At 44.2% G+C, this 18,182-nt stretch overlaps 1 protein-coding gene across 1 annotated transcript; it reads right to left on the bottom strand.

Annotated features, from left to right (window-relative positions):
* Nucleotides 1-14: 14 nt before the first annotated feature.
* Nucleotides 15-18,095, bottom strand: LOC135366760 (importin-5-like). Its single transcript, XM_064599649.1, has 24 exons — nucleotides 17,912-18,095; nucleotides 16,772-17,045; nucleotides 16,073-16,175; nucleotides 14,223-14,319; nucleotides 13,522-13,626; nucleotides 13,297-13,422; nucleotides 12,096-12,219; nucleotides 11,874-11,961; nucleotides 11,650-11,756; nucleotides 10,199-10,323; nucleotides 9,295-9,558; nucleotides 9,118-9,218; nucleotides 8,930-9,047; nucleotides 7,527-7,610; nucleotides 7,335-7,467; nucleotides 6,407-6,625; nucleotides 6,144-6,316; nucleotides 4,641-4,808; nucleotides 4,459-4,581; nucleotides 3,898-3,972; nucleotides 2,695-2,839; nucleotides 2,381-2,609; nucleotides 1,658-1,799; nucleotides 15-482 (listed from the first exon to the last, which is right to left on the bottom strand). Exons 1-24 carry the CDS (start codon nucleotides 17,990-17,992, stop codon nucleotides 390-392), a joined length of 3,297 nt encoding a protein of 1,098 aa, XP_064455719.1. The 5' UTR covers nucleotides 17,993-18,095; the 3' UTR covers nucleotides 15-389.
* Nucleotides 18,096-18,182: the final 87 nt, after the last annotated feature.

The following is an 18,182-nucleotide window of genomic DNA, read 5'->3' as shown; positions in this document are numbered from 1 at the left end:
ATGACCAACGTAAGGCTTGTTAACTTGCACTTTTTAGTCTTCCTCAAATAAATACTGTAAAAAAAGAAAAGAGTCTGCATCGTAAGCCTTTAACAATACCATTAAAACTAGACAATTATTAGACAAATCTACGTCCACCACTCCAACAACGTAACGCCGTAAATTCAGCGCCCATGAGACCCGGATCACACTCCGGTGCAGGGGGGAACACATCGACTGTCTTGGATGACTCGAAACTGCGGCACCTGGCACCGCCATAGTTCAGCGTACGGGGCGTACGCCGCCACTCTCTTCGCTCCACGACTGTGCCCCTGTGCACACAAGTTCTCGGGGCACCCCATCTTGCTGCGCGGTCCTCGCACTGAAGCACTACTATGTCACTGAACGTGTCACGCCACTGTGGGAGTCAGCACCACGTGCAGGATTTCTTGCTGCTGCGGCGACAGCTGAGAGAGGCACATGGCAAAGACTTCGCTGCTGTTCTGGAAGGAGGAAGCACAAAAATGAGTAGAGCCCGAAGTTTTAGGGTTTTACCCGATTCTTCCCTGAATTGAAGGCTGCCTCTTTAGGATGAAACCCGATTTTTGCCCGGCAAATCGCCCTCACTGGGATGTCTGTAGGAATGCACCAACTTACTTGTTTGGCAGAAAAATACAGTTACATCACCGTTTGTACCAAACCGTTACAGTTAGTTTGAATAACTGAGCCCGATTTCTCCCTGAATTTAGCGTACTGGAAGTTTTTTCACCCGAATTTGCATGAATTTAGTGCACAAGTTTATTTACCCGATTTTTACCCCCGAATGTAGGAAAAAATATTTCCCGAACAAGTTGGTGCATTCCTACAGACATCCCAGAGAGGGCAATTTGCCTGGTAAAAATCGGGTTTCACCCTAGAGAGGCAACCTTCAATTCGGGATGCAAATTCGGGGTGCAAATTCGGGTAAGAATCGGGTTAAACCCTAAAACTTCAGGCTCTAACTATAGTCAGCGACAACTTAAGCTCTACAATTGGGACCGCCCTCTCATCCGTGGAAGGCTCCTGCGATTGGGTACCAGCCTTTGCACGACGCCCCCGCTTCGCGATGTAGTGCCCGGCTCTCTCTCCCCTCTCCCTCAGTCCCTACTTGGCACTACATTCGAGCGGGGAGCGATTCTTGTGTGGGGGCGGGGTCAAGTGTATGGCTTATGTTGTTATGTATGTGGTCATGTGTGCTCCCGGTAGAGCCGGTATTGATGTTTTCACTGCATTGCGCAAGCTGGTCTACCTAGAGCCTGAAGTTTTAGGGTTTAACCCGATTCTTCCCCGAATTGAAGGTTTCGTCTTTAGGGTGAAACTAGATTTTTACCCGGCCAATTGCCCTCACTGAAACATCTGTAAGAACGAACACTAGTTTGTTTGGCAATAAACACAATTACATCATCGTTTGTACCAAACCAGAACAATAGTAATAGAGCCCAATTTCTCCCCAAATTTTGCATACTGGAAGTTTTTCCACCCGAATTTGCATGAATTTAGAGCACGTGTTTATTTCCCCAATATTTACCCCCCGAATTTGGGGAAAAAAATATTTCCCGAAAACATCAGGCTCTATGTATAAGCACACAATTTCAGCGAGTCAGTGACTACAAAGGAGACAAATACTTTCTGCCCTTACCTTTAATGCTGTCAGCAATGTGATCATTCGCTTGCCAACCTCAGAGGATGGCTCCACAGCCTTTCTGCTGAATGCTTCTGCCATGACCATAACTATCCTTGGCAGGTTGTTGTTGTTCTCACCCAAAAGGGCTGGGTGGTTCCTGCAGCGTATCAAAGCATGCTTTAAATGGTCCACTTGCACTTTTTGCATGCAAAGGAAGACAGGCCACTGTCTAGACACTTGTGCGGTGTTTCTATACAACCCAAGCCAGGGTGCAAGGCATAGGTCGCTCAAACACACCATCTGCAATGCAGTTCTTTAGCAGAGTACAGGACAGGAAGCAACATGCAAGCAAGTTGACACCATGCTGGATACTCTGCAAGGTTTCAATTTGATCCACATCTTTACTTTTCTGATGCCCATGAACCAGGATTGGTCTAAGTGGGTTTTGGCAAACTAAAGCTCGATGTACATCATGGTGGTGTGACACAGAACCACATTATTCTCAAATATGGAACAACAACAACAACAACAACAACAAAAAAAAACTCTGAGAATAAAACCCAGGCTTTATGAGATGGGTTAAAAAAACAAGCTTCATGAGAATAGTGAAGCCATCTTTTTGAGGCTTTCAAAGAAACGTAAAAATGTTTCATCTCCGAGAAACTTTCATCCATGGGGGGCTGCAGTAGTAGAGCTCACATAATGACAGGTACTACTAGAGGTACTACAGGTACTTACACTTCAAGGAGAGAGCACAGCAGACCGTAGACATGCGGGTTTTCCTCTTCGTCTTCCCAGACCGGCAGCCACGAGAACCAACGTGGGATCACCTCCTGGGCATTCACTTCTTGGCTGCAACTGAGCAGTATCTTGCTCACGGCAGAGATGGCGTTCTCCGTAGCAAAGATGTGTTCCAGCGACCGAGACTCAGGTGCCTCAATCACCTGTACCAGCAAGGGCACCGCATCTGTAGTGGCGGAAGAGCAAATATCAAAAGCCGCATTTCTTGGTATCGCAAACTAAAATGCACCGATACGAAAGAGATAACGTACTTGCACATATCTTTGCGAACGCCTCTCCCCCAAACAGTGCGAGCACGCCGACGCCGTAACTGGCCGCCTGCCGTACCTCCGCGCTCTGGCTGCCTAGAAGTTCCATCATACGCTGCAAGAAGTACTCTTGGTACCTTGCGCAGCCCTAAATTGAATGAGAAGAAGTGCTTTCACAAATGAAAAGCTCTACTCTCTACCAAATTTTCTTGCATCAGCAAACACTTGTCACAAATATTTTGACTAGGGATGTGCCAACCAAATCCACGAGTCCTCGGCAGGGATTCCAAATTCGGGAATCCGAACCCCAGTGCCTAAAACGGTGATCAAATCCACCAACCACGTCTTTGTTTCTTTTTCAAATTGGCGCCTGCGAATAGGGTTGCCACCAGGCCGGTATTATACCGGCACGGCCGGTTATTTGCTTCCTCTGCCGGTTACCGGTATTTGTGGCTCAAGACCTTTCATAAGGGCTTTTACGGGGTTTTTCCTTCAACATTCCACTACAGCTTGAATAAATCTGGAGCACAGACCAAACGCTGCAGTCACCATTCGTTTTCTTATTTTTTTTCATTATTATTATTATCATTGTTATTCATTACGTCTTGTGTTCGGAAGGTACAAGAGCAGTGGTTGTGCAAAGCTGTTGGTGGTTGTGTCGAGCCAGCTAGAACGTTCCTCACCCACTTTCCCTTTCCCACAAGCATTTTCTTCTTTCCCTCTATTCCACCTCCTCTCCCTCAGCCGGTATTTTTCACTCCGAAAGGTGGCAACCCTACCTGCGGAGTCCGCTGAATGCCTCATTGACCGACAGGTGTTTTCCCGTTTGTTTGTTTACATTGCTCTGGACTGAGAGAGTTCAAAGAGTTTAAAAGTAACATGGTTTTGCTTTTGATAGTTGCTTAGTTTTATGGAAATAATGCAGACTCGAGAATTTATGCATTTCTTGTAGTCGATGAACAACATGTTAAAGAAATTACGTTTAACAAGAAGTATATTGGTATATTTTTTTTCTCCTGATACTGAACTATTTAATTCATTTTGTTTGTTTCATTAAACAAACAAACTCTTTTTAAAGAAAGGATTCGTGGATTCGCAGAACCTTCATTGGATTCGGATTCTGAAAATTCTGGATTCGTCCCATCCCTAATTTCGACACAGAGGCAGTGCACTTTAGCGTAGAAATTATTCAAACCAGTTCCTTACCGGACCACCGTACTCTATGATGTCGTCAAAAACACAGAGGGCCCACTGATGATCTGGCCAAGGCCTGTCAGCTTGCTGGTAATAAAAAACGGCAATAGCTTAGGAGAAGCACTCATAACACTGCCACATTAAAGGTGCACTACAGTGCAAAAATTTCACCTCGCAGAATAAAAGATGCTGTTACCTTGACAGCAACACAATAGGAACACTATTCACCTGTTGTGTCCTTTGTGATTTACGAGTGAAAGAAACTGCAATTCAGGCTTTCCCTCTCCCTCCAAAGAAGTGCAACAATGCGGATTGGTCTCCTGAAACGATCTCCCGCTATGATTGGCCAAATCATTTCAGGAGACCAATGAGAATCGCTCACTGTTGTCTCCGTGTTCTTGAAAAGGACAGGGAGAGCAAAAGCGAAAGTTGCGGTTTCTTTTGCTCACAAGTCACAAACAACGCAATGGAAGAATCCCGTTCCTTTTATGTTGGTGTCAAGGTAATGCCACCTTTCATTCCACAAGGAGAAATGTTCACACTTTAGTGCCCCTTTAAACCCAACAGACGTACCAACAGAGTCGCAAAATGGGGCAGGAGTTGATCAAAGTACGGGAAGAAGTCTTGCTTGTAGACAGATAACAGGGACCTCAGGATATCGGCCATCTTGCTTAGCAAGAAGACATCTGTGTCGTCCTGTAAACAAGTAAACACATGTCTTGCGAGCACAACATAGCATACAGTGGGCAACGCACCTCACCAAGAAGTTCTTCCTCCACCACTTCATCGTAGTCTTCATCCTTCCTCTTGAGCTGTCGTTCGGCAGCCCTCTCGAAGTGTTCCTTCAGGAACTTGTCCAGGACTTTCACGAGTGTCGTCATGTGTTCCTCCGTCAAGCACCGACTGTTCATCGTTGTCACACACTACAAAATAAGGTGCGCGAAGGCTGCTCAAGTACCTCCCAGAATTTGTCTTTATCAGAAAATGAAAACACGCTGTGTATGATGACAATGATGTTGCCCATTATAATTACAAATGTGACACCGACACAGCATAGGCACTAACTTAGGAGCTATGGAACTCCTTTCCAACCAGGGCATCTTCTCCAGTCAAGACAGTGAAAATGCTGTCATTGTATCTGGTATGGCATTTAGGCAAAATTAAAAGCTTGAAGCATGTATTTCATAAAGTCTCTTGCTGCAAGGAATGCTGCATTCAGAGATACTGTTGATGTCTGCTCTAATTTTGCAGCACACGTGCTGCAATCAATTTGTCTCAGTGCAGATCGAGACCATAATAGAACACAAAACTAGAATTATGCAACTATGTTATGCAATTTCATTCACTTGGGGGAAGTGAAAGGCAAGGCAGCACACTGCTATGCCTAGTTATGTCTGAGGTTCCTATACGACTCAAGCCAGGTTGAGGCCTACGTCGCTCAAACACCTCTTTGTGCTCTAGCAGAGTTCAGGAAAGGTGGCAAATGACAAAATGACAAGTTGTCACCATGCTGTGCCTCTGCACACTTGACACACCAATATGCCTCCTTGCACGCAACATCCGTAAGCACTTGTGAGGGGCGTCTTTCATGCGGAACCCCTCAGAGGTACCCCTAGTGTGGCACAAAAAGAAGCACAGAGAAAAGAGAGAATCGCATAAACTGCGCTCCCACAGCTTCGAGCGTAGGTACCCGGCCCCTAGGTAGGTAGGTAGGTACCCGTAACCCCTTCACAATTAATGCTAACACTGTGCCATTTCAGTCATGTTTGTTCGACTTACGCCCTGCATTCGCAAGATGGTCCACTGACACAATGAATGACACACTGTCACTCAAACTACCAAACAGAGAGAAAAAAGAAAAAAGAAAAGCTGGACAAACATGTTATGAACTTAGAACACAACAAAGTTGGCGCATACAGCATGCTTTCAATTTTCAGAACAGATAGTGACGACTTCCAAGAGTCTCGCAGCATCTCGGCGTATTTTGCCTCCCGACCATGCTGGCCGTAGTAGTAGGCTGGTACTACTGCTTGTGCAATACAATGAAAATGACAATACCGGCAGCTCGCATCACCGGTATACCGAAATTTTGGAGTATTGCGTCGTTCAAATATCTTCACTAATGTTTTCCCCCCACTATTTCCGCACCCCAAACTTTTCTAGATTTCGAGAGAGTGTACAAAGAGGAGAGTAAATACTATTTAAAGAGACACATGGAACTATGCCCTCCACAGAAGATGACATGACAGACGACGTACCTGCGCGAAACTTGACATGTGGTCCGACTGAACCTCCTTTTCCGGGTCTGCATCAATGGCAGAGAGAAGTTCTGGGCAGATGTAGTGCCACATCTCATTTACATATCCCTCTCCACGGATCTTCGCACACTCCAGAAGGTAGGGTAGGCTCTCTGCAGCTGCCGACCTGACTGGTATGGCTTAGTTAAGGGGTCCAGCACACACAAGAGTGAACTAGTATACTGCAAACTGTAGTAACCCCAAGACCCAGAAGAAAAGGATATCATCGTGAAAGTAAAACTTGAGCATGGGCACCATTAGCTTGACTACTTCCTCCGCGTAAGTCACAAAGCCCTCTTTTAGTTCTCGCGCATAGCACACCAACATCTGGCAAGCTGTAGCCTTCTCCTCCAAGCCAGCGGTTCTGATACCAAAGTTCTGCTGGTCTCCAAAGCTCACAAACTGCCAGTCTTCATCCTCTTCTACTACTTTCATGTCATCACCTAATTGAAAACAAGTTATACTAGGCTATCAATGTGGAACTCCAGGTAGGTATGATTGCACAGTAAAGAATGCTAACCAAATAATGCTAGCAGAGTAATTTTATTAATTAGAAAACAAATTAGTTCAAATGTCAGCTGAATTGCATGTTTGCTGCACACAGACCCTTGTGATTTCAGGGTTTAAGTTTTCTTTTTTTCAGGAGCTTCTAAATAGTGTAAAACTAGGTGAGACGTGAAAACAAGTTAACAAAATAATTTATTTCAGGTTGAAAATAAAAAAGTGCCTCCAGTAGCAGTGATGGACGCGAAGCATTTTGTGCCCATATGGGTGGCTAAACCTGCGCTTTGTAGAGTTTTGTTTCGAAAATGTTTTTTTTTTTTTTTTTCAAATCCAGGGTAAAAATGGCTTTTACTGGATAAACCCTAAAAAACAGAGCTCTAATTCGCATGAGCTGACATGTAATTACAAGCAAGCGTACGCTAACTCCGCACACTTTTTTTTTTTTTTCAAATCAACTTGTCCCAACAAGCTAGCAACAATGGCACTACTTCAGACTTACAAACAATGCTGCAAACAATAAGAACACAGAGCTCCTTCAGTTTTTTCATGTTTGTGTGCTGCTACTACATATTACTATACATGTGAGCCACAAGGGCCAGTTTAGCAGCTGTAAACCATAGTGCCATTACACAGGGTACATGAACTTACTATCCATCAGGGCAATCTCTGGCTTCAAGGATGCAGCCTTCAGTACGGGGCCCATGACGTACGGAAGGTAAGGTTCAAACTGCTTCCCCAAAATCTTGCATATCCTCGCCCACGCAGAAATCATGTAGGAAAGCTATCGAGAGAATTTTCCTATTAATCCCCTTCATCGAGACTCAGCAGGTCAGTACGTACCTGTGGATTGTCCTCACTGATCTCTATGTCACCTGTTTGCGTTTTCAGAAGCATGTCCATTACACCGCTGGCGTCAGCCATGAACTGCAGTGGGCAGAATCAAACCTCGCGGTTAATTACGTGCACGTGAGACAGTTCTTTTTCCACACTTTTTCCGACTTTTCCACAAAAATGTGCGGAATTTGTGGTTTTGTACGGAATATTGCGGAACTACAAATCTTGACTGAGGGACGCCATGGTGGCGGAGATGGATATGCCTACAGCTCATAATGCCCTTTCCTGCACCACGTAACTGTGTGTACGACACATTTCATGTTGGCAGCGCCGGTTAGGCTCATGTCCATCCAGTCTTTACTACTTTGTTTTATTCTCATTGGCGATATCCCACGTAGAATGTTCCTCACGGTGAAGTGTGCAATAGCTATACGTTCCCACTTGGGGAAACAATGGTGCTGAGGTTAGTATGGTGCTGGGGTTCTACCAGATTGCTTTTCTGCAATCACAGTGTTAATTATGTTATGGTAGTGTTAAAACAGCACAAATACCATGTGATGCTTAGGTAAAACTGTATTTTGGATTCTTAGACACTTTACTTCTATGTCGTGCAAGCGAATAGCTAATAAATATTTCGTTTTCGTATATCACTGTCAGCCTAGATGCGCAAGCACTTGCCGCAGAAATTTGATTCCCTACCGCAGAATTCGAGATTTGCCGCAGCAGAAAAACCAGGGCCTTAAGTCCATTACTGCACTTATTTGACAGTAAGGTGCCCTTTGACCAGATGGCCTCTGACTTTTGAGGGTTCAGTGGGTGTAGAGTAAGTGAAGTTGGCCTTGTCTGGGTTTCAAGAAGACCAGAGACAGAGGAGGTTGGGAAGGATATGGGAGGAGGAAAAGCTGGATTGGCCATTTTATAGCAGCCATAGGTTACTTCTGAAATCTGCTTCATGCTACTCACAAATTGACTTCTGCGGGGGCTCTCCCCTGTAACTCTCGTGAAAGTCAAGGACCAACTAGACACATCACCTTTACTGGCACATAGCTTGTACAGTGCCAATGAAACATAATACACCTATTATCAGATGCATGTCACTCTGGCACTGCTATAATATTGCAGGGGGTGTCTGGCATGCAGCAAAGGGTGCTTGCAGCCTTTTCATTGTTACATCCTGCAGAGAACAATGCCGAAACAAACCAGAATAACAATGGCGTCCAATTTTATGCAATCATACATGTTCAGCGCAGCAGAGTAAGAACACATATGAATATGACTTCTCGTTTCTACTGCCACCACCATGCAAAGTGTTTTATTCAAACATCACAGCTTGCAATAGATCTCACACTTCTGAAATATATTCCACAACTTTGGCAGGTAACCAGAAGGGATGTATTGAGGGCACTAACCTTTTCTCTGCCCACCGCCAGACCAATCAGACTGACACACTCAATAGTCTTCCCTCTCAGCATTTGTAGCTCTGGAGTTGAGGCATTCTCAATAATATACTTGAGGCAAGGCATGAACCTGCAAACATTTGAACATGCCTTTGTAAATATACCTCTTAGGGCCCATCTCAGTACTGTTGTCTGCTTACCTATCATAATAGTCCACAAACTTCTCTTCAGCACGGTCAGCTAGGGCAGCAAGCGTTACCACGATCTGCTCCAGCATCAGCTTGTTGCCTTTCTCAACCAACTAGCAACGAAAAAGAAAAATGTGTGCTTATTACTTGCAGCTATTGACCCACTCTAGCGCTTAAGACGCAGCTTACCTCCTTCATTTTTGTTGTCAAGACTGTCTCAATCTTCGCCACCACTGCATCCAAATATGGCAAGAGGACAGTTTTTGGACAATCTTCAAAGAAATTCACCAATGCAGCTCCAGCGTGTGCTTGCACCCTCGGATTTGCGTGGTCCTCTAACAGCATGCTCAGCCCAGGGATAACGCGGTCGTGGAATCGTTTCTCAAACACCGGACAGAAGTCCGTAGCCATCTGGCCCAGCGCGTTGCACGCTGCGTACCTCACACGAGGGTGCTACAAACAGAAGCACAAGTCCGCAAGTTATGCATTTAACTGGAACTCATGAAAACGAACTTGGAGAACGACGGATTTGAAGGCAAGGTAAGGTTTGTGCACAAGGGCCCTCATGTACAAACAACTGTAAGTAACTCCCGTACCAGTTACTACGGCAACAAGGTTTGAGCTTATGCCACCAAAGGGTTTGTTAAAAGCCGATGGGCACGTTCCGCATATGCATTGGCCTTGAGGGTTTCCACAGGATGTGATTTCCATTGTTCTATCTTTTCCAGGACTGACAGACTACTACAGCAGGTCTTCATTGATAATGGTCCTGATTTTTGTCACTTTGTAATGTAGTCTCTACACACACAGGGTTAAGTATTGTGCAGTTATACAGCTGACAAGATTAACTGCACAACATGTTTTAGTAAACACAATACTGCTTAGTAATGCAAAATACTGTCATACTGTGACAGCCGACATGATACTAGCATTAACTGATTGTGTATAAATTACCAAGAGCTTCCTATCCCCACTACAGATTGTCAGAATTACCTATACAGTACTTCAATCTTTATTTTTCATTTTTTTTGCAAAATTATTTTTCTTGCAAATTTACCAACAAGAATGACAAGGTAAAGTGAGTGGTGCTTACAGGATCCTGCAAGTACTTTAGGACAGCTTCGACAATTTGTGGTAGCATCGCTTCCATCTGCTTATGGCAGCCTTCACCAGCCGCTGACACTGCCATTAGAGCTGCATGCCTATGTTTCCAGTCAGCTAGGAAATGCAAGAAATAGGTCAGAATCCAAACTGTCCTCCAAGACAGTTTTTAGTACTTGGAGACACTGTGTCATTGAAGTAAATCAAATGGCATCATGAAATTATCACCACGAAATGGCATCAAATAAAGGCATGTTTTGCACATCAAATGCTAGACATTAATGACGAGAGATGAGGCCCTGAAACCCAAAAACTTTGCAGTCTTCTGCGTTTTGACATGCTGATTTCAAATCTGACATCACATTACAAATATCTTGCTCTGAAAAAACAGCTACAAGCTCCTGAAATTCTGAAAACAGGTCCCACTGCTGCACAATTTTCTGGTGAAATGGTTACCGCAGGAGGTGCCCCAATTTTCTATTTGAAATTGTTCACGGGTATGGACGCAACTTGGAAGGTACAAAATTGGTGACCTCGTTATGTCATTCTTCTGAAGGCAGCAGGTCACGCGCTAGATTTTGAACAATAAAATAGCGACTCCCCGTGGAGAATTTATTCACGAACATAACGGTACCAAACACTTTGGAATTAGTATCCAAGTAAAGGCTGAGAGAGGCCGATAAGAAGCACAGTAATTGGCTCAAAGACAAAACTGAGAAATTTGCACATGAAGTTACGAGCCTGGGCTCCCACTCCATTTTGGAATAGGAATTCATGGGACTTCCAGGAGCCTTTCGAGGCTCACCCGTCATTCCGAGGTGTAAAACACGGTTTATGACCGGGACTTCAGTATTTGACAAAAATACTGATGTTAGCTAGAGGTATCACACGATTGGGCTCCGCGCAAGTGATCCGCTCACAAACGTGGCCGGGGACTATATGTTAAAGATGATACGACAGAAAGGTAGGCTGATGAATACCACAGAGGGAGCCTCTCATTTCTCGCACATCTGGTTTTCCCACCACCGGTTGCTATTGCAACGTGTGCTTACTCCTTTTTCGAAACTACAGTTCTAGCTTCGGGTAAGCGGAATTCGCATTGCATGATGATGAGGAGTTTGCGTTTAATGGCGCATAAGCAATTATGGCTAAATTTGCACTGCAGGCTCCATGACAACACGAAAAAAAAAATTGTAAAAACTACCAGAAACTCAATTTTTCAAGAACAAGTCAGAACTACTTATTGACAAAGTATTTCATGTTGCATGTTTTTCTCATTCTAATTTGCACTGCAGCTCCACAAGAATAAGATAAACATGCATAGTACTTTGTGAACAGATAGGTAGTTCTGATTTACTCTTGAAAAAATTGAGTTTCTAGTACTTTTTACAATTTTAAAAACCATGCCCCCCACCCACCCCAAATAGAACGCTTTGTACTTACTGCTCGCTAGCATTTGTGATAAACAGTTGATGACAAGAGGAAGGATTGTTTTGCCACCAAGGCTGCAGGCTAGCCTGTCCAGGGAAGACTCTCCAACAACCGGATCACTGAAAGGCATTATAGAAACAGCTACAGATTTTGCACAAACTGATTTTTGCATTTTTGTGTTCACAACCAGCAGCACCCGCAAACGTGGCCTGCGGAGCTTGCCCCGGAGCACTCACCTGTCATTGTCGTCCTCGGTTATTTCATCCGCAGTAGCCCACTCGGCATCGTCATTTAGGTCGACCATCATATTAAACAGAAGTGGAACTGAAATATAATAAATTTTCAACTCAACTGAAAGGCAGACACTGCGCATAATGCCCGTCAGAAGGGACTGCTATCGCTTTGATGTAATAAGTTGATAAGTAATATTTTTTTTATTTTATTTTATATGGGCATACCAAGTTGAGCAATATGCTTGCTAGCTAGCTTGCGAACCATGGCAGGGGCCGTTTCAGAAAGAGTGACCACAGTCTCTAGACAGAGGTGCCGCCAAGTGTCCGGCACCGATGGCTCCGCAATCACCTGAAAAATGAATAGCACTTGGAATGCTTACAAAGCACTTGGAGAGACTTAGCTGCAAATCATGTTGTGCACGCATTTGTAAGCACAATTACACACTAAAAGCACCTCACGCACACTTTAATCGAACCACAATGTGATTGTAGATTCACAAAATAGAGATTAAAGGGGGTTGAGAAACCATATGTAACCCACTCGATGTATGGCTTGGTTTCACGAGTAGCGGTCCACGTATTCTCCACGAAAAATCTAACAATGTCCATTAGAACATTTTTTTTTAACCGCGAGGTTTTCGAAACTGTGGTATTTTCTAGCCGCCGTCAACGGCGGTACTGAACTGCACTGAGACGTCAGCAGACAAACGGGAAGGAACGTTTTATCCATGCACACTTGCCCAAAGTTAGTTAGGGCATTACTTGAAGTACTCTGTACTTAACTACTACTTAAAGAACTTTTTTGGATAAAGGTGATGATGATGATGATTAGTGTTTTTGGCACATCTACACCAGAGGTCATAATGCTCTAAAACATTGGTAGTGATGAGACTAGTTCAAATTAAATATAACTATAGTTGGATAAAGTTCTTTTTTGTACTTCAAGCGGGGATTCTTACCAAAATTAATAACGTTTCTGTTTTTGATGCCTGAAAATTGTCGCTTATTGTTTCCGTTTCCCACAAAATTTTGAATATCGGTTTCCGTTTTCGCTCCTGCAGTAGACATTTCGTTTAGTTTCTCAGCTATTTCTGTTTCGGGTTCAGTTTCCGCCCTAAAAAACAAACAAAAAGACAGCAGTTCTAGCTGAGCTTTATTCTATTCAGTTTATACCATATTCTTTTCTATTTATTCTTTCTTCAGTTCCAGCTGAGCTAGTGAGCTTTTTTCTAGCATGGCCAAGGCAGTATTCACGGCCTTGCTCTCTGTGTCACACTTAAACATGAAACACGAAGGGAGAAGACTACCTTCCCCAACTACTCATATTTGCATGCCAAGCAACACATCCAGACTACCGGCAAGGAGTTTGTCAATCCTTGCAGAACATCCGACTTGTTGCAGGCAGGATTCCCATCTATTTACACACCTTGAGGCAGAGCTGCATGAGACCATCCAGGTGAGGCCTGAAGAAACGCGGGCAGGCCTCCGCTAGGTCCACAAAACATTTGGCAATTGAATCATCCTCCAACTTTTCTATGCTCTCCGAGAGAATCTGCGAAGGAGAGCGACAAATGCTGTTCACAGTTCCGCCCCTGACAAGGTCACATCCAGACAGAGTCCCAATAACAAAGGGCACAAATTAGCACCTTACTTGATACATCACAGGAATGGAGTCTGTGAACATTTTGTGGATTGCAGTCTCCTTCTCGTGGATCAGTAGGAAGGCGCACACAGCTCTCAGGGCAGCAAATCGTACCTGCAAGGGTCGTGTGCACCAAATTAAACATCGGTGTGAAAAGGGAATAATGTGAATAGTGTGTGTCAAGGTAAATATTGGTGTGAAAAGGGAACAAAGTGAAGTTGTGTGTGTCAAGGTAAATACTGGTGTGAAAAGGGAACAAAGTGAAGCATTGTGTGTCAAATTAAATATTGGTGTGAAAAGGGAATAATGTGAATTGTGTGTGTCAAACTAAATATTGGTGTGAAAAGGGAATAAAGTGAAGTTGTGCATGTCAAATTAAGTATTGGTGTGAAAAGGGAACAAAGTGAAGTTGTGTGTGTCACATTAAATATTGGTGTGAAAAGGGGGTTGAAACGTAATAACGTGAAAAAATTTCTCCCCGTGGAATGAAAGAGACCAGCACAAATGCAACGGGATTCATCGTTTGCATTATGTGAAAAGGAATGTACCTCACACATAACACGACCTGGCCCTTATAGTATTTAAACGGAAGATGCCTTGTAGGTGCTCAATATAGAGGACACAGTGAGATTCCACTGAAAAATGTATTTTTAAAACCTGACACCAAGTCACTAGAATTACGGTTGGACGAAATAAAGGGAGGCACACACATTTTTGTTTGCAGTGTCGTTGAGGGACTGTACCAACATCTGCCTGATCATGTCCAGATATCGAGCCTGCTGGTTTCCAAAGATGCCGGGCACCGACCTGGAGGAGAGAGTCACAACACAGCTCCATGTAACACAGTGACCAGTAGTGGACACTCAAGAGACACTAGAATTGTCACCCGGACAGCTTGCACTAACGTTGAGGGGACCCCTCAGTGGCAGTGCTTCGGGCATGAGCTAACGGTCTTCAACGCGGCTTCAAAGCTGCCAAAGATATTGGCAGGTTCTCAAGGTTCAAGCGAGTCGCCACTGATAACACAAAAAAGGGTACTGGGAAAACCATCTCACTTCGAGACGTCAATTTTCTTCCCGAATCAGACACACATTCATATATTACTTCATGATAAGCTGCAGATTAGAGCATTAGAGCATTCCATTCTGTAGAGAGCATTCTGTAGAATAAAAGCGATACCGCACATGCTTGTGCTGTAAAAGCAGTTAAAATGCTGACCACTAAGCTGTGCAACAATGCACTGGCAAAGTTTGTGGTTCCAGCATAGTTTTCACCAGGGAAGGATAACGGACGTATTTTTGTTACTGCTATATTTTCGTTTCCGTTACGTTTCCGTTACTGTTTCCGGTAATGGAACGGCTGTCACAGAGCTGCGGTAGGACAGCCCGTCCGGCTCTGTCAGCGCCCTGTTTCACCCAAGTGCTGCTGTGGTGTCACACGTACACACTACACAAGTTGATTTTATGTCGTTGGGATGTGCATATCTCGCAACATTTTTAAAGAAGTGTAGGAACATGTCCTCAGTCAGTCTTCTGTCTTCAGTCACTCCGAGTCCAGCAACCCAAGATATGCGTAACCTTCATCCAATGTCACACACATAGGCGGACGCTCTCAGCAGTAAACAATACTGCCATAGCCACGGTGAAATGAAGAAAGGAAAAAACAAAAAGAAAAAATCATATGCTGTCATCCTCGTGCTATGGTGGAACAACAACTACTTTATTTTCGGCCTTGGAGATTGGATCGGCCTTGGATTACAGTGCATGGAGTCTATGTTGTGTAAGTCTCATGTCTTGATGTCATGTAGGTAGGTATTGTCACGAGTATGTAAGCGAGTAATTCACTCTCGATATCCAATACTGCGCTTTGTTTCCATGCTGTCGTGTAGTATTTAGAGCATTGCAGGGAATGGAGTCATCAAAATAAAAAATAAAATGAAAAGTCACTGAAATATCATTGCACATCAGTAACAGCCATTACCCGAATTCAATACCGGACGATTATTTTAGTTTCCGTTTCTGTTTCCGGTAATGGAGGACAGTAGTGTGCGTTTCCGTTACCATCTCCAATTTCGGTAATATATCGTTTCTGTTTGCGTTACCATTACCGTTACCCTTCCCTGGTTTTCACAGTGTCAAATCTTGCTAGACATGTTTGTGTGCCCTTAAAATTTGCAATCACTCCAATTTTTTTTTTTAAGTTGAGGATTCTAAAAGTGTTTTACAGTGCCTACTTTACACTGCCCATGAAATGCTGTCTTAAGTTAGACAAGGCACATGCCGAGGAGCAACAGAGTTGACAATCGGGCACTCTGAGACAAATATGAGAAGGGGAACCAAGAGAAAGAGCGCTCTCTCAAAGCCTATCAGATCATGTCACGCATTACAGACAGTGGTACCTTTTTACCAACAAGGGTCCAGTTTTTTTTTATAAAATTCCAGATTATTTTACTCTGCAAGCAATTAAATGCTTCCAGAGAGCTTTTACCCACTTTTACATTGCCACGATTTGCTCCAGTTTAGCAAGTCCTTAGCCTCAAACGGAGTAGAATATAACTTACGCAAATATCTGTAGAGCAGACTCCCTAAGCACAGGGCTGGAGGCACTTGCACATGTGAAGAGGAACTTGAGAAATTCAGGCCAGTGATTATTAGCATCATCGTCTGCAGAAGAAGCCAAGGTCCCGCAACAATGAGAGCAGCACAAGAATACCAAGGCATCGACAGTTGAGGTTGATCCAAGTTTCAGCTAAATTAATCCATGCCCCATAAAGTTTGCATAGCACGTGGATTAATTTCGATGGCGCTTGGATTAAAATCACCAGGAAAACCTGTAGATTATAGCATCCATGTCATACGGACCCTTTCCCAGCGCCGCATTTGGTGGCTAGCGGTGGCGCTACTCATCGGCCAAGTTATTGCTTCCTGAATTTCTACAGTACTCTGTACTTTAGCTTACCTCAGTATTTTCGTACAAGCCGTGGATGTCCCATGGGGGACGCTTCTTTCTAAAGTGATTATCATCATCATCCTACGCGTTTTCATAGGAGCTATGTTGCTGTCGTCTGCTACAGCAGCCGTACGTCCACTTCTGCTCGTTCAAAATTCGAATTTCCATCGTCCAATCGCAATGTAGATCTCGCAGGCCGACGAGTAGCGCCCCTAGCTGATCGTGCGGACGGGCTTCCCCATCGGGTTTGCCGATTATGACATGGTCGCTATAATCTAGTTACAGATCGCGAGAAAACTTTTCTACGCACCAATGAGCTTCCTGGCAAGTTCTGCAGCTGCGTCGCATATGCGACGCCGTATCGTGTCGTTCTGCTCATTCTGAATGCTGAGCAAAAGGTGATTCTTCAGCTCCTCCTGAGTTGCAGGCGGGAGCTCGGGGTAGAACTTCTCAAAGTCCGAGCTGATCAGGCGCCGCAACAGGACTGCTGCCAGGGTGCGCACCTGTTCCTCACAAGCGGCCCTTGTGGTGGCCGCCATGAGGAAAACCACCCGCGTGGCAGCTGGAATGGCATCGTATGCATTCTGTCAAAAGAGAGGAGGAAATAATGAGTACAGTCCTCGTGACAGTTATCGTGCTGTTACACATTGGAATGACCCACTAACATAGGTGCAAGTAGGGTTTAAATCAGTGTAGGTTTTGTGACTTACAATAATATTTTTGCTTCATGTTAGGATATGGGTGTTATGGCCCAAACTCATCAGGACAGCGTCATGGACCAATCAAAGTGAGATACCAAACCAATCTGTATTTTTAGTTCTAACAGGCGAATATTTGACATCCATATTAAATTCCGGAAAGTTTTCCCAATAAATTATTTCACGTACGTTTAGAAATATGTTCGTACTTAGTTTGTGTGCGCACAAAACGAATATCCAACATGTAGTGTGCATTTCGTGCGTAACACATCGCTCAAGTAGAAACGCAAGCATAAGGTGTCGCAATCAGTTAAATTAAAATGAAGCATCTCCCCTGCATATCTCGACACGAGGTGTGATGAGCGCCATGTGGCGCACACTACTAAATGTCGCCGGACCAGCTTATTAACCACTGATGTGTCATTTTATTGTTGTGACCTATATAAAGCCTCGGCGGCTGTCCAAGCGCACTAATAAAACATGTAATATTTGAAGAATGAACGCGATCAGGCACGTCAGTTAGGCTTAAATCTCACATAAAAGCGCAGTAACGCAAATACCCGGATTTAGTGCCCCACCTACTCACTAGCACGAACGAAAAGCTAGATTTGTTGAGTGGACGATTACTCAGGTCAGTCAACAAAAACCGATCCATTACTGCTGACCGTTCACACATGTGAAAAAGCGCGGGTGATAGACCGGCATGACACTTCAGTGGCAGTCTACGCCAACTTCGAAGAACATGTCCTTACCTCAGCAGTGGTTCTCAGTTCATTTTCAGTGCTGAGCAAGTTATTTAGGAGAGCATTAAACTGCACTTGATCATGCTCCATCTCAAGCCCCTTTCAGAATCATGCGGCCATCAGAAATATCTAACTGGAAAGAGAACACACGCGGAAACTCTGGCCTACCGTACACTGATGCCAACTGGTGCGGCATGGGATATCGTGACGAAAGATGTGAAGGTGATGAACATGCTTTACGTAGACGCCTCTTTATTTACCAGTATTTTGTGAAATGACT

The sequence above is a fragment of the Ornithodoros turicata genome, chromosome 8 (genome assembly GCF_037126465.1).
Source record: "Ornithodoros turicata isolate Travis chromosome 8, ASM3712646v1, whole genome shotgun sequence".
In the NCBI taxonomy this organism is placed as follows: Eukaryota; Metazoa; Arthropoda; class Arachnida; order Ixodida; family Argasidae; genus Ornithodoros; species Ornithodoros turicata.
The sequence above is the reverse complement of the archived record's forward strand: the minus strand, read 5'-3'. Positions and strand labels throughout refer to the sequence as shown.